Source organism: Symsagittifera roscoffensis, chromosome 1 (genome assembly GCF_963678635.1).
Source record: "Symsagittifera roscoffensis chromosome 1, txSymRosc1.1, whole genome shotgun sequence".
Lineage (NCBI taxonomy): Eukaryota > Metazoa > Xenacoelomorpha > Acoela > Convolutidae > Symsagittifera > Symsagittifera roscoffensis.
In genome coordinates, this window is record NC_087062.1 from 89,638,729 (window position 1) to 89,660,577 (window position 21,849).

At 35.1% G+C, this 21,849-nt stretch overlaps 1 protein-coding gene across 1 annotated transcript in view; it reads left to right on the top strand.

The window, feature by feature from the left end:
• LOC134857202 (dual specificity mitogen-activated protein kinase kinase 1-like) overlaps positions 1-18,419 on the top strand; it is a 321,712-nt gene extending 303,293 nt beyond the window's left edge. The window contains exons 2-8 of the mRNA XM_063873579.1: positions 11,196-11,318; positions 11,502-11,706; positions 13,019-13,165; positions 13,242-13,319; positions 13,387-13,438; positions 13,516-14,000; positions 18,058-18,419. Of these exons, the coding sequence (XP_063729649.1) occupies positions 11,209-11,318; positions 11,502-11,706; positions 13,019-13,165; positions 13,242-13,319; positions 13,387-13,438; positions 13,516-14,000; positions 18,058-18,150 (1,170 nt within the window). The 5' untranslated portion in view covers positions 11,196-11,208 and the 3' untranslated portion in view covers positions 18,151-18,419. The remainder of the gene's footprint in view (positions 1-11,195; positions 11,319-11,501; positions 11,707-13,018; positions 13,166-13,241; positions 13,320-13,386; positions 13,439-13,515; positions 14,001-18,057) is intronic.
• The last annotated feature ends 3,430 nt before the right edge of the window (positions 18,420-21,849 follow it).

Genomic DNA, 21,849 nt, shown 5'->3' on the forward strand with positions numbered 1-21,849 from the left:
AGATTTTGTTTTCTCGGTGGTGAGGGGAGAAGACAAAGACTTGGGAACGGCGATGAGTGGGGCGGAGTGGTGGTGAAGGGGTTACGTCTCCGCCTCTCGATACGAAAAGTCGGTTGTTCGAGGCCCACATTGATCCGTGTTCGTTGCTTGAGGGTGAGGCAACCTTGCCCAGCCCAGAAAAATAACCAAAAAAATTGCATGTAGTTCTTAAGCAGGGGCACAACAGCGGTTAGCCGTGATGAGCTGTACAGCTCGTATGTTGGTTCTTTCCCCCTTGGATAAATTGTTTGTCTAAAAATTTTCTTATGTAAAAGTCTACTTTAATTAAAAAGCATCAACTGTTCAAGATACCAAATGGATTTGCGCAATTTTGTTTATGATTGAACTTGTATAGTGGACAGCGGCTTATAGTTTCAATTGAATCATTTTTTTGCCCAAAACCTCAAAAATCGGAAAAGAACTCAAATGCACCAGATAGTCAACTGATCTGCCCACAGTGACAACAATGGATGAAAATCGATTATCTGCAGAAACATGTATACACTTTAGATGAATTGTAATTCATTTTTGTATGCAGTAAGACTTCAATCAAATAACCATTAGATAATCATTTAGAATTCATTTTGTTTTGCTAACATTTTGTAGTTTTTCTTCATTATATAATCATTATCAAAACACAAAAAAATGAATTCTTTTCTTGACACATTTATAATAGACTATATACAGATTTTATGCCAGTTGTCCACATTATCTGAAGCTTATCAAGATTCTCTACAGATTATATACAGATTATCTACTCAGTATCTACAGATTATCTATAGATTATAAACAGGTTTTGTACAGATTAAAAATATTTTTTTTCGATATCTTCGGTTGAGCCCTGGTTGCCAGAAGTACAGAAGGCGCCGACCGCATTGAATTGAAAAAAAACATTACATATTGAAAAAAAAAGTTTTCAAACTCCAATCTTTTTGAAGGCTTAGAGTTTTGCGAACAAGTTGAAATACAAGTTCTTTCCTTTAGCATTGTTCGTCTATTTTCACTTGCGAGAGCAAGTGACTTGTAATCGGAAACTAAAATGCAGTAAGTAACTATTTTTCGTACTGGCGACAGGTCAGATTCGAATCCAAGTCGGACCTTGTTTTCTTTTCTATCGTGTGTTTATGTCTGTATTTGTGTATGATTTGTTTTATCATAGGACCTTGGCACCATTCAGGTTCTTTCCATTTTAGTCTTGAGAAAAAGCATGTGCCTTTGAAACATAAGTTTCAGAATGAGAGCCCGGCTGGACCTCGTTTGTTTTTCAGATGTGTGGAAGTAATTTTTTTTTGAGAAATTCATTTTCGGACAATGGTTTGTCTGCTTATTTTTTATCGTCTTACGGTCCTCAACATGGAATTTATTGAAGCATTGTTTATTTCAAATCAAGCAATTCTCTTTTGCAAATTGGTTTGTTGATAGTAATATGAGAATGCATTAAAATTAAAATTCAATTTTGTGCATCTTCGATTCAATTTTGTGCATAACGAATCAAATATTTGCAGCTATTTTTCACATTTTTAATGTAATTTTTTTATGTCACCATTTTTTTGAACTTTGCCACAAACATCGGAGCGTTTTTTTTACAAGCGAGAGCAAGTGACTTGTAATCGGCAACTAGTTTTTGTTCAGTAAACAAGTTTTACAGGTCTTATTTTTGAAATTAAGCAGAATTTTGTTTTCTTTTTCATTATTTTTTGTAACATGTATAGGGTATACATACTTACATAAAAACCGGATGGTAACAAAAACAAGGTAGTTTAGAGGTCCAGAGATGTAGCGAGTGGGTTTAGAGTAGGTGTAAGTTTTTTGGAAAAATTAAACGCTCAGAATGACATTTATCTGCATATTTTTTCAGCATTCAGTCTGCAACATGGCATTTTTTGAAGCCATAATCATTTTGGTTTTTTAGCAATTCTAACTATAATTGAAAGTAAGTCTGCAGTTTGTGAATTTATCAACATTGATTTTGTATAATCATCTTTTGTAATTTTTTTGGTCTTTAATTGAGCGAGGCATTTTTAGCTATGCTTAAGCAAGCTTACATGGTAAGAATGATACGCTAATTGCCCAGGTATAACAAATCTTGTCTCGAAAATGAATTGCTCAATATAACTGATCCTTTTAATTTACGAGCTATGACGTTCTTATGATTTTTTAAAAAAATTTCAAGGAATTTAGAAAAACCAATTTGTCAAACGTTGCACTTCTTAAACTTGAAGTTGGGTGATGCAAATTTTGCATCCAAAAATTACTGGTCAAAATTTTTTAGTTTCTGATGTTTGACGTTTTTTTTAATGATTTTTCCACAAATTTCCAGAAAACTTAGACTTTAAATATTCACAAACTTTGAACTTGTCAACCTTTCAGGTCCCAGGATAATTGCCAACACTCTGTAGGATCGTCCCAGGATACTCTTAGAAATTTCAAATTTTGCCTCCAAGTTTAATTCCTCAAATCATCTTAGTTTCGGAAATATTCAGTGATTTATGCTTTTTGAACTTTTTTCAAAACACCTAGACCTAAAAAACAAGTTCACAAAGATTGAACTACATAACACTATTGCAGGTGCTCTAAAGGTAACATTAGGATGTTTTTGGCCTCCTAATGTGACTGCTCAACGCTTGTTACTTTCTTGATTTTGACAGTTTTGAGTTTTCTGAAAACTTTCAATGGTATTAAGTTTAGGAAAATTCAAAAATTGAAATTGTCGACACTTTGGTGGGTTGATGTCATACTTCTATTCAAATGGCTCAAGTTTAAATTTTTTGAATTTGATTTTTAGTGACATTTTTTGCAAGTTTTTTTTCTGTAAATGTTTTGTTAAACTTACAATTAACTTAAAAAGAAAAACGATTCTGTTATTATAAAACTACTTAAGCTGGATTATTAATCCCCTTTATCAATTAGATGAATTTGCATCAATTTTTTTTTAAATAGGGAACTTGCAGCTTAATGCAGTCGGCCAGCTTAGAGTTTCGTTCTCGAGTTTAAAAGGCGAAGATCTGAAACCCAGTAGTTTTGGAGATTTGATCATAATATTTTAAAAAAAAATTTTAAATTGAAATAATTTTATTGTTCTAATTTCGAAATCAAAACTGTTTATTTGATACCCCTGTCTCTTGTTACAATTGCATTATTTCCGTTGTGTTTTGATTTCTGAATTATCACGTTCACGAATCTGTTTGAAGCACCCAATTTTTTTATTTGAATGACTTTTATTCATGCTGCAGTTTGAAACAATGAAAATTTAGTGAAAATCCTACCGTTGCAAGCTATGGAATAATTTAAGCTGAACCAAATTGCAAAAACTTACGACCATTTATGACCGCAGAGGTCAAGTCTAAAAAACAGTCGCATATTTAAAGCACTTTCTCAATGAAAATGTTCTGAAGTCTAAAAAAAACTGGCACACTGTTAGGGTTTTTCTGCCAAAAGTTGAAAAAGTTTCATGAATAAACCGTCAAGAGGGGAAAAAATGACTGGAGACCAGGAAAAGTTCAGATGAATAGACAAATCAAAAAACTGAGTAACGAAATGGAAAAAATTAGAACGGATTTACGAAAATTAAAAACTCAAGTTAAAAGGTTAATTGTACATATAATTGTAAGTGAATTTGATTGAACAAAATTTGTTATTCTTGGTTATTTTCTTTTTTGACTTGAATAACCCAAATTTTGTTGATATTTTTGACTGGTTTTTGAAAACTGACTTTGATTATTCCTCTTCATTTTGCGATTATCTGAATCATCTCATTGATAGAAACTGTGAGAAAAAAGATGATGAAGCTAAACACTTTTTTGCTATCCTCAAAAGCGATTGTTTTTCAACTTAATGATTTGTTTTTGACCTCTTCTTACATACTATTTTAAATAATTTAACATTTTTGTTAATTGATAAGTTCAGTTTCGAAGAATTTGATAAACTTAACAAACGAGCCAATTTTAACAAAAATGTCTAGCTTTACAACCAGAAGAGAGATTGTTTGAAACTTATAGAGGTATCACCAGCTTATCTGATTGAAACACTGAAGAACACAGGCCAGATTTGTGCAACAAAAACTCTTAATTATTATGTACAAAACGACCAGAAATCATAAGAGTCGGAACTTCGAGTCAAATTTAGCAGCTATTTTTCAATACTATAACGTATTATTTTTTGTGTAGCTATTTTTTTGAAATTTGCCATTAACTTTGGAGCGTTTTTCCCGGGCGAGTGCTTTACAGCCCATAAATTTTTTGTTAGTAGGCAAAATCCATTCCACTGGATATACATAGTTGGCACCTCTATTGTCCCCTTTCTTCATGAAGTTTTTTGATAAATTTACTTTGAAACTATTTGAAATCTCTGCTGCAAAGATGCTATCAACTTTTTCCCGAAGTATAGTAAAATCCTCGCTTCCAGAGGCTGGTATTTTAACCTTTTTTATATCCCATTATTTCTCACACTCTGATTCACTCAGTGGATAGAAAGTAGTAATAAGCTTGGAATATTCATGGAAGTATGGTGCATCATCCCACCAGCTGCTTTTCTTGAGTGCCGTTACTACATATGACGCCAAATACATGCAATACTTTAGCCTTACTTTGATGCTACCGGCTTAAACATTATTTGCCCGCTTTTAAACTATTCTGGTATCCCTTTGTTTGAGTGCAATTGCTATTTTTGCTCAAGGATATTCTTTCAGTCTTAAAAATGTTTTCAAAATTATATGCGATTAAAATTAGATTTCCTAAGTTTAAAAACATCGCTTCCTTGTTTTCTATGATGAGGATATATATTTCGTTTTCACAAGCAAATTACCTACACAAAAACACTACTAATTTCAGCATCATTATCCTTATCATGGTCTTTATAACACAAATAGTCCCCAACTCGTATAGGCGCTGACCAATCACTTGGTTTTCTAGTATTGTACCGTTTATTACCTCCCGGACCATTCAGTGATTCAATATTGACCTCATTTACAGTACAAGCTGCTTTAAAATCTGATCCTGTTTTTGCTTTTCCTCCTAACGGTTTTTTTATTGGCTGTTCTGCTTCCTACGCTTCTCCTTGGTTCGTTGTTGGGTCTTCTACGTTGAGTCTCTGTAAATGTTGATGTCGCGATTGGTTCTTTGATGGCCATACTTCCGTTGGCGTACTGAATTGCTCGGATTTTATCCTTTTTTATCCTTTCTTATCTTTATCTTTTTATCCTTGTTCATCTTTTTTTATCCTAATCGGATTTTATCCTTTCCGATGTAACTGCTTCTCATTCTGTGGTAGACCGACTAGGAGCTTCTACTTTTGAGTTGATGTTGGGGAACTCCACAACTACAAAATCGGTTTGTTGTTTCTCTGTTTTTTTTGTTGCATTGTTTTTGGTGCGGTTGTTCTTTCGTCCCGCTTCCTGAGCCTTTATTTTTGTTCGTTCTTGAAAAACCTTTAACCTATAAAAATGAATTTCTTTAATAGTTTCCTAAGTTTTTAGTCTTCAACCACAAAATTTGATGATTTTTATGAGATCATTGCAGATTTATGTGCCCAAGGTCTTGTTGATATTCATGACTTTCTTGATTATATCGCAAATTTTTGTGCCTAAGTAAAGTTTATATTGATAACTTTCGTGATTTTGTTGCGTACTTTGTGCCCACTGTTTTGTTAGTTTTAATGGTTTTTATGACCTAAAAATTTGCTTTAATTTGATAATTTTCATGTTTTCTGCGTATTTTTGTGCGCAAATTGTGATAAATTTGGTGAATTTCAATTTTTTTGCTTTTTTCTGTTCAAAAAAAATTTACCACTCTTTGATTATGGGTCGTCCTCTATAGAGCAACTTAAGCTTCTTTGTCTGTTCCTTGCAAAGGATTGAGTTAAATAGTAGTACTTTGTCGTTTACGTCATACTCAGATCCGGATTCATTTCTGTCGTAGTAGGTCTTTTGCCGTTCTTGTTCGACGTTCATTGTATCACGCACCAGTTCGCGGTTTGTTGGAGTTCCTTCTTTAGGTCTCTAACGTAGTCGCTTGGGGATTCAAAGGTTTTTGTTTCTAATATTTTGTACCTGCAATCTATTGGCATGGAGCAAGGGCGATCAAAAATTAAATAAAGTGGACTATATTTTGTCATTGCATGAATTGAAGATGTATAAGCCATCATAACTGTTTGAAGACATTTAGCCCAATCATTGTGGCTTGCTCCCTTAAATTTAGAGAAATCTTCTTCGATTGATCGGTAGGTTCTTCCATTCATTGCGTTTACCTGAGAATAATATGATATTGGGCTAGCTCTATCGATTCCCAGTTCGGAACAAAAAAATGTGAAAATTGTGACATGAAGTTTGATCATTTGTCGCTGTGCACATGTGCTGAGCAGCCAATGCGTACATTCCAATTATCGACCAATGCCTTATCTACTGTCTTTGCCTTTTGGGTTTTTAACTGGTACCGCTTCGTACCACTTTGAGAATTGGTCTCGATTAGAAGAATATAATCTAATCCATCTGACTGCGGTAGCGGTCCCATGATATCCAACGCTACCTGCCAAAATGGATGGCTCGGCTTCCATGTCTGCAGTGGATTTTTATGTTTCTGGCTAGGTTTCTACTTTGCTATGCATTTTTCACAGCTATTAACCCAATCTTTAAAGTCCCTACTCATTTCAGGCCAGTAAAATTTTTCTTGAGTACGCAGAAAAGTTTTTTTTTGTAACCAAAATCACCACAAGATTGACCAAAGTGACCAAAATGACCCTAACGTTATACATATCTTTATCATTCGGGTATCCCAGTATTGGTGTTTGCTGCAGTTTTTATTTCAGTTTCTTCAATGCTTCTTTGCAGCTTCATTAAGAAAGAATTTTTCGCTCTTGTTTAGAAGTTTGTAAAGTGGTTCCGTTGTCTTTCCAAACCCTTCAATAAACTTTCGGTAGAACCCAATGAGTCCTAATATCGCCCGCAGTTGTTTGATATCGTGAGAATCTTTTATGCGTTTGACTGCGTTTAATTTTTCCGGATCAACTTCTACACCGTTGTTCGACACAATATGTCCATGAAAATGAATTTTCTTTTGAATGAATCTGCATTTCGATGTTTTTGTTTTTAATCCAACTTCTTTCAGTCGACAGAGAATAAGTTCCAACCTCTCTAGATGTTCCTCAAATCCTCCACCGAAGATAATAATGTCGTCTAAGTACACCAGAGCAATTTCGTATGATAACCCACCTATTATTAACTCAATCAATTTCTAAAATGCTTCTGGCGCTGAAGCGAGACCCATCGATAGTTTATAGAGACCCTTTATAGAGACCCATCGGCGTTATAAAGCCAGTAAGCGTTTGCGAGTGTTCAATTAGCGCCATTTGAAAATAACCAGAAGTTAAATAAATGTTGGAAAAGAACATGCTACTATCCAATAAGTCAATGACATCACTTATTCTTGGTAGGTGCCAGCTTGTCTTTTTGATCTGATTGTTCAATCCTCTGTAATCAACTTCTAATCTGTGGGATCAGTCTTTTTTCTCGACAAGTATGGATGAGGCTACCCAATTCGAGTGAGCTGGTTCGAATAGGTCGCCTTTTTCTAAATGCTTCACGATCTTTTTCATGGCTTACCACATTTTAAAATTTATACTAAGGTATGCCCGCCGAGCTTTGAATCAGCGTTCAATTTTTTTAAGTCTGATTTTATTCAAAAACTTTCAGTCCGTTGAGCTGCGTCAAAAGACCCGGTTAGGTTTATCAATCATTATCTGTTTTTTTTTTCTTCAGATGATAATTATGCACCGTCCAGAGTAGCGAATTTGCCTACTTCAAAAGTCTCCTTATGCTGCGGTCGTTCCTTGCTACTAAGAGTACGTTTTCTTGAGTCTGATTTCTCAAATCGGTATAACGAACAATTTTGCTGTTATGGTATATGTTAATAGCTTCATTTCGCATGTTCAATACCTTCAGGTACTTTTTTCCTTGGTTAAAACTAACCAATGAATCAGCTACCAGTTTTCCTGTTTTATCTTGGAATTCCTGTATGCCTTCGATTAAACCTTCTGGGCTACTGAGGACGGTACCGTTTTCATTCTTGATGACGATTTCTATTACTTTTTTCTGTCTGCTGGGGATTCTTGCAGTCCTCTCTGCAATTGCAAAGGTTCGGACACTGGCCGTTGCTTGTGCTGATATAGTTAGTGCTGTCCGATGCTTCGTACTGAATGGCAATTGTTCGCCAGTGTTTAGAATACATTCTAGATCTATCATGAACTCCAAACCAAGAAGGTAGGGTAATCAATTATCCGCCGTTATTAAAAAATCTTGAGTGAACTCCACGGACTTTGGTTCATTTGGATTTTGATGTCGACACTGCCAATTATTTTCAACGACGAATCGTTAGCCGCTAACACCTTATTATTGGCAGCCTCTATGCTTTGCGGCTTTCCAAGCCGTTCATAGGTGTCGAAACTTATGAGCGAAATGCTACTCCCACTGTCTAACAGTCCTTTTACCAATTTCCCTTTCAATGAGAACACCACATTGAAACATTTTGTTTTGTTGGTGGAGCACACCCTGATTACGTTGGTTTTTTCCGTCCTTCTATTCCAAGGACAGTTTTACTCAATGGGGGTAAAATTTCTGCAAGTAAAACAATTACGGCAGTTCTTTGTCCACTAACAAACTTCGATTACGTGGGCAAAAGTGTCATTGAGCAAAGACCTGCCGTAACTATTTCACTTGTGGATCTCCCACACCAGGACCAAATACGCGCGAAAGAAATGACAACCCCACAACGGAAAACAACTATGACAAATGTCCTGCCCAAGCGTCGCGTCCTCCCCAGTGGCTGTTGTCTCTTCAACCGTCAGTGCTCCGGGCATTATAATTTTTACCAACTGAAATCTGTTGAACTAGTCTATTCACCGAGTCTATTAGGATTTCTGTTTCATCCCTCCGTATAGTTGCGATTCGTGGCGTTTGTTCTTCTTCCTCAATTTTGATTACGGCTTCCAGGTGAAGTGCCCGCTTTAAAAATTTCACGGTGTTCATCAGCTTGTCTCCAATTGTCTTTCGGAGTTCAAGTCTAACTTGGTTGTGGTGGATCCTTTTGAGAGAACTCAAAGCACTAAGTGATCCCGTATGTCCTGGGATTCGTCTGGGTACGCCTTCAGCTCCAATGGCTGTAAATTCCCTGTAAATCTCTCTTTTTTCATCCGCCTGCAACACTCGACGCGCTAGCCGTCTGCGGAAGATCAACGGTTTTTGTAAGATCACCGGTTTTTGGAAGATCACCGGTTCAGTGTAATGTCTTCGAAAAGCTTTAACGATCTCATCATAACTATTTCTAGTAGCCTCTCAAGATTTCTAGTAGAACGGTAAAATTCGATTGCGGATTTCTGCAATCTTAATGCGAAAAAAATCGGCTGTTCATCAGTTTTGGTTCCACTTACACTACCTTTCCAGTTTTGCAGTTTGGCTATTAGCTCAAAGTGTGTTAAGTAGCTTTGATGTAGTTGGAACCGGTGAATGACTCCGGCAATAACATCTTGGGTAACGAACTTGCCCTTGCCATTTTTGACTCCCAACCTACTCAATTATTTATCAAATAATCCATCTAATTGCAATTTTTCTAGGTCTTACCTGCTGATTTTAGCTTAAAATTACCGTTTCTGTCCCTCCAACTACAGTTTATCCGCTTTTATCTTAACAATTTTGTTTTTCAGCTCGATTTCCTTCAACCTTCCTTTAAATTTAGTCCAATTACTTTTTGCTTTGCAAGTATAATTGACAATTTACAACCCAAATCAGCAGAAAAGATTAAGACCGATTGATTTCCTGGTTTTCTCTATTAAATGTGATTTAAACGTGTTTCAATGTTTTATCTGATTTTTAATGTATTTCAGCTCGAGGAATTTTCAACAATTTTTTTGAAACAAATTTTGAAATTTTTTGAAACTGAGTTTTGGATTCAATCGAATTTTTAGATTTGGTGAATTTCTTCTGCATAAGTGGATACGCTCATTTTTTGTGAAAGAAAGCTATGATTCTTTGAAATGACAACTTTTTGATTTGTTGACCGTTTTCTGGAATTTTCTTGATAGCTGTCCTGCCAAATCTGATATCATAGGTTCAAGAAGAAGAAGAACTTGTATTTAAACTCGGTTTTTAACAACCAAATTTACAAATTTATAATCAAGCAGTTAGTGGTCGTAGTTTCTGAGTGCACTGTTCGGAAATATTGTCAAGTCTTTCTCAGTTTTACTCTTAGACGTCGCAGGGAGTGTGGGCCTTAAATTCTTTGAGCACTCGTTTCTTCTTGGAATGTTTTGGAATCGACACAACAGGCTGGCTGTTTAAAGCTAAAGTATATAATGTACTGCGCCCAGTTTTTATTTAAATAAACATGGTCTCTGAATATTGAAGGTACTTAGACCGTTTTTTGGACGTTATTTGACTACTCTGAACACCGTGCCAAGTCTCTGTTTATGTGTTCAAATTGTTCAATTGCGCAACCCAATTTGGGAATCTTCTCTACCTTTTTCGGCCACGATCTCCTTCTTGCTAAAAAAAGTTACGGAATTTGGAAAGTCAAATTTTTGAACTTGTGTTTTAGAAATTTTTTGAGTTTTCTTAAAAACTACCTTATCAAAATATAAGAAAAAAATTCTATCAAAAGAAACAGTTGCGCGATTTTTTCCTGCTAAAGCGGTTACTGCAAAAAAAAAGGTTATGTCATTCAAAAATTTCAAAAGTTTTCTCTCTGCTGACTTATTTTAGTAGAGAAACAACTAAGGTTTCGGGCCAAGTCCAATTTTCGAAACTACGAATGTCCAGTATCAGTATATCAAATTTAAAAAATTTCGAAGACATATCCCCAGCTTAAGCTGGGCCCTAGGTGTCCATCATCGACACATCCTGAAATTTGGTTTCACCTATTTTTTTAAAAACTTGTTTAATGTTTTTTTTTTGGACATGCTTTCATGATTGTGTTGTATCGCAAGTGGTGCAAAGCTTTGCTTCGCCTGTGTTGAATTGTGCTGGTATTGCCTGATCAGGTTGCACACTTCAATATTACCACCTGGTTGGGGTTATTTAAACTAGCATTTAAGAGCCGAAATGTTTTTGAAAAAAGCCTTCGTTCACCTCGTATGAGCTTAAACATTTTTATAGGCGTAATTGTCTTTGTTTCAGAAATTTTAGCAATGTCTAATAGAGGTAATAATCAAAGCAGAAACAAGTTCAACTTGAAAATTCAAGCTGTACCGCAATTGGATCCGATTCCGGACAAGCAGACAGCGACTGATGAAACTGAGTAAACATTCCATGATTCGTATTTTTAAATGAAATTCTAAATTAAGATTATAAACAATTGAGAATTATTTGTGGAGCTCAATCTCTTCAACTCAAGGGTGGCGAAAATGAGAAAAAAATATTCTTCGTATTTCAACTTACTTGAAACTATTGACTCCATATCATAGCCATTGTCTAATTTCAGCATGGCTGCAGTGCGAGAAAAACTCGCCGATCTGCAAATTTCGCCAACTGAACGAGAACAGTTAGAAGATTTTCTAAAACATAAAAAAGAGCTTCCTGTCCTGAGCAGCTCAGATTTAGAACAAATGTCTGTACTCGGGTCAGGGAACAGTGGAGTTGTCACGAAAGTCAAGCACACAAGGACGAATATAGTAATGGCTAGAAAGGTGTGTAATAAATGTCATGCATGTCAAAATCAAGAATGGACTTAACATCTCTATGAAGATCTTGAAGCAGGCATAACTCGGTTTTTGTTTTAATTTAAACGATAGTTACACACGCAAACGTTTGTTTTCGCCCACGAATCCACGTTTTTTTTACAATCAAAATCGCAAATTTACTTGCCACTAAATTGGCCTTTTTGCCCAGTTTTTTTTGTATGAAAGTGCATTTTATAAACATTTACATAAGCGGATATTTGGAAAAGCGAGTTAAGTTTCCATGGTGATAATGCTAGACTGGAAAGTCAAATGTTCATGAAAAGAATACGGTTGCTTTCTTATCGCGTTTTCGCAGAGCTACTTTTGAAGTTTTCAATAATTTCACTTGCGCGCAATAATTTCCAATTATTCAACAAGCCTTATTTATGACATTTAATCAGGAACTGGGCTTTTATCCCGTAAACAACTTCTCTTACAGGCGATAGGCCTCGGGATGAATCCCGGATGGACTATGTTTTCTTTTTCATCATGTATTTATGCATTTGTGTATGTATACCTTGTTTTATTCTGGAACCTCAATACCATTTAGGCATTTGGTCCAGAGGTAATGTGGCTCTGGAATATGTCTAAGAGTTCGAGTTCCGGTCGGACCCTTTTTTAAATAAGTGGAAGTATGTTTTTCGGAAAACATAAAAAATCGGAACATCATTTCTCTGCTTCAATTTTTTTATCATACGGCATGGAAGTTTATTGAAGCTTCATTTTTTATTTAAGCAATTTTTACTGTAATTGAAAGTCGGTCTGTAGTTTGTAAGCTTACCAACTTTGATTTTGTATAATCATCTTTTTTGTTTTTCTTTAATGGGTTTGGTTTATGCGATATCGATTTATTTACCTCGTTTTACGTCGTTTTAAATGTAAAAACAGATTATATATTTTTTGGGGCGTAAAAATTATTGCTCAAATTTTTCTATGAGATCATTTTCCTTTCTGCTCAATTGTTGTCTACCCAAGTTTTGTCGGCTTATTTGCCACTCGGAAAATGATTTTGAAAGCTTATTCAGCGGCGGTGATGTATTTAATAGCATTTTTCCTCAAAATTAAGATCATTCGCAATAAAATTATGAAATTTATGTTTTTTTTTAGTTAAAAAGAATTTCTTCGACTTAGTTGCCGCGGCCTCGTTTTGTGTTTGCTAATATACAATGATATCTTTGTGTTGTACGGCAAGCGTTGCGAAGCTCTGCTTCGACTGTGTTATAAATTTTTAAAACAACCTTGCGCAAGAGTGCATAGCGAATCTTATGTGGATTTTTAGATGATTCATCTAGAAGTTAAGCCTGCCATCATTCTCCAGATTTTACGCGAATTGAAAATTCTTCATTCTTGCAACTCGCCGTATATTGTGGGTTTCTGGGGAGCGTTCCAAGCTGAAAATGAAATCAACATATGTATGGAATATATGGTTTGTAAATATTTCAGGTTCGCTCAGTTTTATGAAATGAAAATTTATTTCATTAATTAAGTGATTGCTTTTTTAGAATGGCGGTTCTCTCGACCTAATAATGAGAAAGTCTGGTCGAATTCATGAAAACGTGCTAGCTCGAATTTCGCTGGGAGTAAGTGACTAATATTGCATCAGTGGTACTTCGCTATGATTATCAGTTTCAGCCTTTCTTTTTTTAGGTTTTGAAAGGGTTGAAATATCTAAGGGACGAGAAAGCAATCATACACCGAGGCAAGTGATACTTTATTCAAAAGTAATGGAGATCGGTTATGCTAAACTAATTAATAAGTTTTTCGTTTGCATTTCAGATGTCAAACCGAGTAACATTTTGGTAAACACAAAAGGAGACATTAAACTGTGTGACTTCGGCGTTTCTGGACAACTGATCAATTCAATGGCCAATTCATTTGTTGGAACCAGATCCTACATGAGTCCGGAACGTCTGCAGGGTACCAAGTACAATATTGTGAGTGATATATGGAGCTACGGGCTGTCATTGATTGAAATGGCGTACGGAAAGTACCCCATCCCCCCTCCCTCTGAAGAAGACATGGAGGAACTGATGAGTGCTACGGGACCAGTGTATCCATCTTCGAGAGCATCTACAAACAGAGGCGACAGTGTCGACGACAACAGTCCGAAGACTCTCGCTATTTTTGAACTGCTGGACTACATTGTCAATGAGCCTCCGCCCACGCTGCCTGCAAAGTATTTCACGGAAACATTTATAGAATTCGTCAACAAGTGTCTGGTAAAGGACCCAAAAGATAGGGCAACACTGACTTTCTTGATGGTAAGCTTAACATGGTTGAGTTGGAATTTATTTGCTAAACCACTTTCCAACGCCCGCATTTGGATTTTTCACAAAATTTAAGCGAGCAAAAAAATCCTTTTTGAGTGATTTAAAATCGTTTTTAGAACTCGTATGCAAGTTTCTAAACAATTATTTTGAAACTACCTCGCATTCGCTCATTATGCTTGCGAGCGTTAGTGTATTAGAACGAACCGTCTCTTTTTCTAACCTAACTAGCAAATTTAAATGTTCATTTAAAGTGTTCACATATTGGAAATTGCACCGTAGCATTGAAATTGTATAGCATCTGTTCTCTGCTTTATTTATGGCTTGCGTTTGTGATTATTTAAGCGGCCGTAGCTGAGTGGTCACAGGTTCGAATCCGAGACTTAGCAGTATTTTTTTTTTACTAAATCGAGGCTTATTTCGTGTTCTGGCTTGTGTTTGCGAAGCGCAGCTTCGCCTGTGTTTGAAATTTTTGATCAAAATGTTTATTTTTTTCTGTTTTCTTTCAATCTGATCTTATTCAAACATTAAAAAATTGGATTTAGTTTTCTCGAGCTTTGGTTGCAGGTTTGCTTTTTACATTAAAGTTAACTTGTTTTAAAACTTCTGTTTTGAATTTTTTCGCGTTTTTTGAGCTATTTTATTAAAAGTTTTCTGAGAAGAAATAACCGATGTTCATTCTTCAACTTTAATTTACACATGCGGAAAGTCATGAGATGATGCTATTATTCCTATGTTTACACTTGCGAAGCGAGTGTATTAGTACGAACCTTCTTTTTTTTAACCTTAGTCGCAAATATTGGTGCCACTTTTACAGCTTTTTCATAGCATGTGCTTTGACATTCGAATATTAATAAGTTAACACAGTTGATGCGTTTTTAATTCATCAAATGAACAGAAAAAAGTGATTTGTTTTTAAACAACATAACAATAATGAAAACTCGATTTCAGAAATTTTCTGATTCAGTATTTCTTGCAATTTTTTGAAATGCATAATTTATCCATAATGTGCGCTATGCTCTGCTATTTTTTACATGCAAAGTTAGTGTGGATGCCTTCAGTTTGTTATATTCCAAGTTTTTACTCGCAAAATTGAGTCTATTTGTATTTCATTCCACTTATGCTTAATAGCATTGGCAATTTATTAGCATATGTAACTGTTTTATTCGTGACTAGTGTTTTCGGTTGTTAAGCCTGCGTGGCTGAGTGGTTAGTGCGTGAGATTCAAAATCTCTATTTTGCAGTAGGTCGCAGATGGAATCGTAGAGCTAATTAGAGGCTTTTTTCCTTATTGCACTTTCTTGCTTGTTCTCGGTAGCTTCGCCTCTGTATCTGTAGGAAAATCGGCATTTATGGATCTAGAGATTGTATACCCTGATTACACTTTGCGCTAGCACGTGTGTTGCAATCGGCTACTAGACTGTGTTTCCTCTGAAAAAATTTGTCCATAGTACTCACTCATCACTTGGACTCTAATCTCTTCAAAATATGTCTGTTGAACTACCTCAATAGACAAATTTTGAGCATGTTAGCATTTTAAATTCCTGTTTGATTTATTAAACAGGTATTATGAGAACCTTTTTTTTTCCAGATGAGATCTGGTTTTTTTTTTTTTTTTTTAAATTTTTTTTTTGAGACGCTTTTTCGAAAAATTCGCTTTCCCAAAAAACTACCCGTCAGATTCTTATAAAAGCGGTACCAATGGATTCAGTAGCGTTTCACTTACCTGCCTGCATAAAATGTAGGGCATTTTTTACCCTACCCCACCCCCTACGGTCTTAGAAAAGCTTCACAACTCGGTACTTTTTTCACTTTTTGCCCATTTTTTCGGAAATTTTCGATTTCCTCAAAAACTACCCGTCCAGATTTGGGATTAAGGGTTTAATCGATAGACCACGTTGTAGAAAACTCCCATGCACAAGCGGCTGGTCCCTAATTTGCTTAGGGGAAGAGCTATAGACTTAGGAAAAGTCACTTTTTTGATTTTTTTGCCTATTTTTTCGGAAATTATCGATTTCCTCAAAAACTACCCATCCAGATTTGGAATTAAGGGTTTAATCGATAGACCAGGTTGTAGGAAACTCCCCCGCACAAGCGGCTGGTCCTTAACTTGCTTAGGGGAAGAGCTATAGACTTAGGAAAAGTCACTTTTTTTACTTTTTTGTCCTTTTTTCAAATCTTTCCGATTTCCTCAAAAACTACCCGTCCAGATTTGGGATTAAGGGTTTAATCGATAGACCAGGTTGTAGGAACCCCCCCTACACAAACGGCTCGTCCCTAATTTGTCTAGGGGAAGAGCTATACACTTAGGAATAGTCAATTTTTCGGTTTTTAGGCCATTTTTTCAAACTTTTTCGATTTCTTCAAAAACTACCCATCCAATGAATGCATAAGCTTCTCTTTCACTTTTTTTGCGTAGGAAGGGCGCTATCGACTTGAGAAACCTGAAATTTTAAAACAATTTTAAAATAATCAATATTAAAATAATCAAACAGGTCTCTCCAGCTTTCAGCTGGGCCCCTAGTATCCATCTTATTCGAAATTTGTTTTCTCTGTCGGTTGTTATAGGCCTATATTTAATCATTTTATCGGCCGTACATCGCGTCGTCTGACGACCAAAAAAAAGCTTTGTGTGCGTGTGTGGATATTTTGCGGGAAGGGGAGGGAGCCTCGAGAACTTGTTATTAGTGTTTTTATCTTTTTGGTTATTTTTGCCTTAAACGGTTTCTGCTCAGGTACTTTCGACTGGTTTACCGCTTCGTAAGGTTTCTTCGGATTCTAATTTATTCTTCTATTGTCATCTGTTGGCATGTTTTGTAATCAGTTGGATTCGTCTAATTTTTTTTCGACAAGTTTTTGTCCGAATTTTGTTCCGCTTTGCATCTGTATTCTGTCCTTTTCCTTTATATAGAAATTATTTGAATGGAACGAAGTATTATATGATTTGCCTCATTTGTGATTGCAAGAGTCTTGTAATCGGGAACTTAACTTTTTTTTCTTGTAATCAACATCTTTCAAGTCAGTAAGAAATTCCAGGCTCTTTTCTCACTTAGTTGAGAGGTAACGTGGCGGCAAGGTGTCAATTTCGAGTCCCGGTCGGACCTTGGTTTTTTACTGAAAGGAATTGATTTTTTCCGGGAAAAATTGAATGGTCGGGCTTTCGTTCGTCTGCTTTTTGTGGGTCGGCTTAGTTTTCAAAACATGGAGTTTTTCTCTTATTAATCAATTCTTAATATAATTGACAGTTTATATTAACCAACTGGGATTTTATTGCTTATTTTTGTTTCAATTATAGTGGTTTCGTCATATCTTTTAACTAGCTTAGACAATTTTTTTAGTGTCGCTTGAAGGCTAAAAATTATTTTTAAAAATTAACTAAATTGTGATGTAAAAGTTTCAAGTTTAAGAACTAAACCGTCCAAAATTTTTAAGGCAACTTTTTCTTACAGAATTTTTTTGTTTTTGGCTCATTGGGCGTTTACTCAAGTGTTTTCGGCTTAGTGGCCGCTCGGTAGATGATACTAGAAGCTCCGATTCTCTTCTCTGTGTAAATATTCGAGGAGTTTTGGCTCACGAAGTGAAAGGGATTGACCGATAAACAGGTCGACTTACTTTTAATCCATACCTGGGCTGAGCTTTAATATTCTTTAATTTAGCTTCTCGTTCGCAAAGGATCTTTTGCTGGTTAAGAGTCTATTAACGTTCAGTTTCTTATATAGATCGCGATGATTTTTTAAAGTTTTTTTTCAGGAAAAGTCTTAAATTTGTGATAACAAAGCTTTGAATTTGACTTTTGAGCTTGATGAATTTGTGCGCTTTACTTTTCAAGCGCAGTGTACGTGTGAAACATGTTTCCACCTTTTTTGCTGTAGTATAGTTATTGTAAATTGAAAGCCCGATTTCTTTTACAAAATTGAAGTTTTCAAATTCTAAATTAAGACTTATGAATACGATTTGAGTTTCCGGTTTAGATGGAACCCGTTTTCGCTTCGTGCTAAAAGCGCCATTTTAAATTCTTCTCAGCGATCGAATTGTCTTCAATTTGTTTTAGAGCCATCAATTTGTCACCTCGGACAAAGTCATTTCCCTAGAGGACTTCATTTCGTGGATAACGAAGCACGGAATCGACAATGAAACAAATTAAGTCACAAACAGAGAATGAGATAGATTCTCTTCTCCTTCTGAATTGAAATGAAATTGCTGAATTGTTGCTGGCATAACAATGTCTTAAATGATCATCTTAATGTTAGTCTAATGCTGTTTTCTACCTGCTAATCTTTTGATATTGCATCGTAATATTAATAACATGAATTCCACCGCTCAAGGTGTTCGTTAGTAAAGTACGACCTGTTAATTATTTCGTTTCTCATACTCTGATAGCTATGGTGTTATCGGATAATAGTCAATTTAATGTCCAACTGACACAGTTGGCATCAATGAACTATTATATTTATACGGTAACTCGTTCAAAAATATGTTGACTATTTTCGGTATTGCTGTGCGTTTCTGGGGTGATGTGATCGCTGATCTAAATGCTGATTCAGTTCTGTTGTAGCCGCTGTTTTTCTATCATAAAAATAAAGCAGAAATTTAAATCTATTCATTGCGCTTCTTTTTCACCCTTTGTGATGATTAATCTTAATATAAATTATTTTTTGATACAAAAAATCAATTGATCCAATAAATTTAAGTTATTTTTGATATGTTTTCGTGCATAAGAAGTTAACGACATTTGGACATAGTCGGATTAGCGAATCGAATATTTTGAAGTTCTTTCAAGGCTTGTGTTATCTACTTTTGGTAATCGTTCTGTCCAAGGCGTGGGAAGAAAACGTGCATGGGGTCAAATGAGGCATTACGTAAGCCCTTCCAGTCGCAATTCCTATGCCGCAAAATTAATTCAGTTTTTTTCAATGCCGAGAAAACATGTCGGAAGCTGTTTTCTAAGAGTCGCGATAGTGAAGAATACTATTATATAGGTCTTGGTGATTTTTTTCAGGAAGTCTTTTTTTCACGCCCAATTTTTTTTCGCGGTTTGACTTTTGATTTAGGTTTACTTCATTTTTTTGAAAGGAAGACAAACTCCACTATCGAACATCAAAGTGTAAAGGTAACAAAAATCGTGATCGATTTCTAGTTTCGAAAATGGATTTTAATTTTTGTATTTCCCAGCTTAATATAAAAAATAGCTATTGATCCCGTTTTCTCAAATTGGGTAATTTTATGAGGAAAGTGTCAGCTATAAATTGTTTTATGAAGTTAAAAGGTCTACTAGGAATTACATTTTTTCACCAATTTCTTAGTCTTGTTTCAATCATGATTCGTGCTGCTTTTTCTAGAAAATTTCTTATAAAAGATGTTGAATATCTCGTTGTGCAAATGAGATGCTGTGCACATGAGATCTAAAATTGAGATATCATTTTTCTTCGTTCTTTTGTGTTTTGATAGATTTTTTTCGAAGTGCGCAGTAATCAGCGCTAAATTTTGCAATGAGTTGCTGAAATTTGTCTTCATTAGTCTAATATAAAATTATTACCCTTGCGATAAGCTTGTTCAGGCTCACGTTTACTTTTCGAGGTATGACTTTGGAGGAACAGCAAAAGTGTAAAGGTCACGAAAAACGCGATCGACTTCTTACTCCGAAAGTGGAATTTAATTTTTAGATTTCCCAGCGAAATTAAGTTTTCACTTACTGATCCAGTTTTCTCAAATTGGGTTAATTATATCAAAAAATGCAAATCATAAATTGTTTAAGAAATTCTATTATAAGAAATTGTAAGGCCATTAATTTTTTTCTTTGAAATTCGAAAGTGGTTTTCAAAAAATGTTAGTTTTTTTTCCTTGCGGTTTTTGATTCTTTTGTTGAATGATAGCTATGCTGAATGTTAGTAAAATATCAGTATTAATAATTTGAGCGAAGTTTTTTTTGCCGCAATGATTTTTATCGTGAATTTAGTTTCATCTGACATGCTGGCTCAAGTGCAATGGATAAAACATCATAGATCAAGGTCTTGATGAAGACCTTGAATTTATACTCATTCATCGCATGAAAAACTGGCTCATAGTGCGATATCAAAAGATAAAATTGTTGGTTGTTACGTACAACTTTGCTTTCAAGAATTAATTCCTCAGGCCTGGCATTGTTTGGACTCCTGGTAGAGTTGCTGACGAACAGGTCAATTTTGAGCATGTTTGCGCTTTAATAACCCATTGTATTCTAAATTTTTTAAATCATTTTGTATGTTGGTAAAATGTTTTCATTATCAAATCGTGCTAAGTATAATTTCAGTTTTTCTTTTTTTTTTCATTTGCCTTTAAAAACTTGAGCTGATATCATAGCGTAGCGGCTTTATATTGCAATGTTTTATGAGCAAAAATAGTTTTTTATTCATTTTGGACTTTGCAACCGCAGCTCTAGTTTTGCTGATGCTAATTTAGCATTTTATTGTTTTGTGGAGGGTTCTCATGCATGAAGGACCGAATGCTTTAAAAATTTCATCCAATCGAAATCGCTAAGCGTTTCTATTGGTTAAATGCCTTTCTCGTAAAATCGAAGTCAATATTAACAGAAAATGTATTAAATCAGTGGAAAATAATCAAAAATATTACAAATTGCGGGTTACAACCGCAATACTATTCAGATAATCATCAAGATTAATAAGGTCAAAATCATAAGAATTTTTCAGTCTTGAAAACTCATCTGCTTATTATCTAATCGGTCAATATTAACACTTATGGCCTGGATTTATTTTCTTAATTTAAGATTTTTGCGATTTACTTTGAGATTTTGAATACTCAATTCTGATTGGCTGAAAGAAAGCTAAAATTAATTTCAAGCATTCGGTCCTTCAAGCATGAGGGACGCCACCTATTGTTTTTGTTGCATAATTTTAGCAGGCTTTTTTCTAAATGAACTTAATTAAAGGCAAATTGAGACAAACCTGAAAATTTGTTAGATCTATTTTTTATTGCGATAGTTTGCCACGTTTGATTTGTGTTGTATCCCAAGTCAGGCGAAGCTCCGCTTTGCCTCTGTGTATAAGTTGATAATCGTTTTCAATTTTTCGAAATGTTAATTCTGATTTTCGTAATTTTATACTTTATCTTTAATGAGAATTAAATAAATTTATTGATTTTTTTTCTGAGGGATTTGACCCGACGTTTTAGACCGAGCGACCCTAAAATTATTTTTCGCCATGTTGTACTATAAGAGGGCAACCGTGATCAAAAAGTTAGTCAAAACTTTTCATAAAGGGCCTAAAAACGGCAAAATGGTCTTCATAGTGTTTTGGGGAGCTCGGAAAGTCAATATGGTCCACCAAAAAAAATAAGGCTTGTTTAATTTATATACATTTTATTTATGTGAAGTTTTTCTATATCTCTCTCGATCTTGCGAATGGGGTTAGTAAGATTTCTGTTCACCTTGTCCGATTGTTACTAAAATTGTGGACTAATTAGGCCATGACAAACATATTCGATTTTCATATTGAACCTTTGTAAAACCTCTCGTGTTGTGGAAAGGAAAAAGAGTCGAAGTTTCAAACAAAAAAGTTGGTTCATGTCTACTAGTAATTAGCTCTGTTGTGATATAATTTAGTCGATTGAATTCGGGAGTTGGATTTTGTTATCTGAGCTTGAGGTAAAGTTCAAAGCCAGTTAAGTGTAAATCTGTGACTAGATTGAAATAGAAGTTTTAAAAAATCGGTTAAATGACGGTGAAAAAAACACTCATGGGGAAAGTAGATGGAAATCACACAAAAACATCATTTGTTAACAATGATTTAAACATAATTGTTAAATTTGTTAAGTTTGTTAAGTTTGTTAAATTTAACCCCCGTACGTC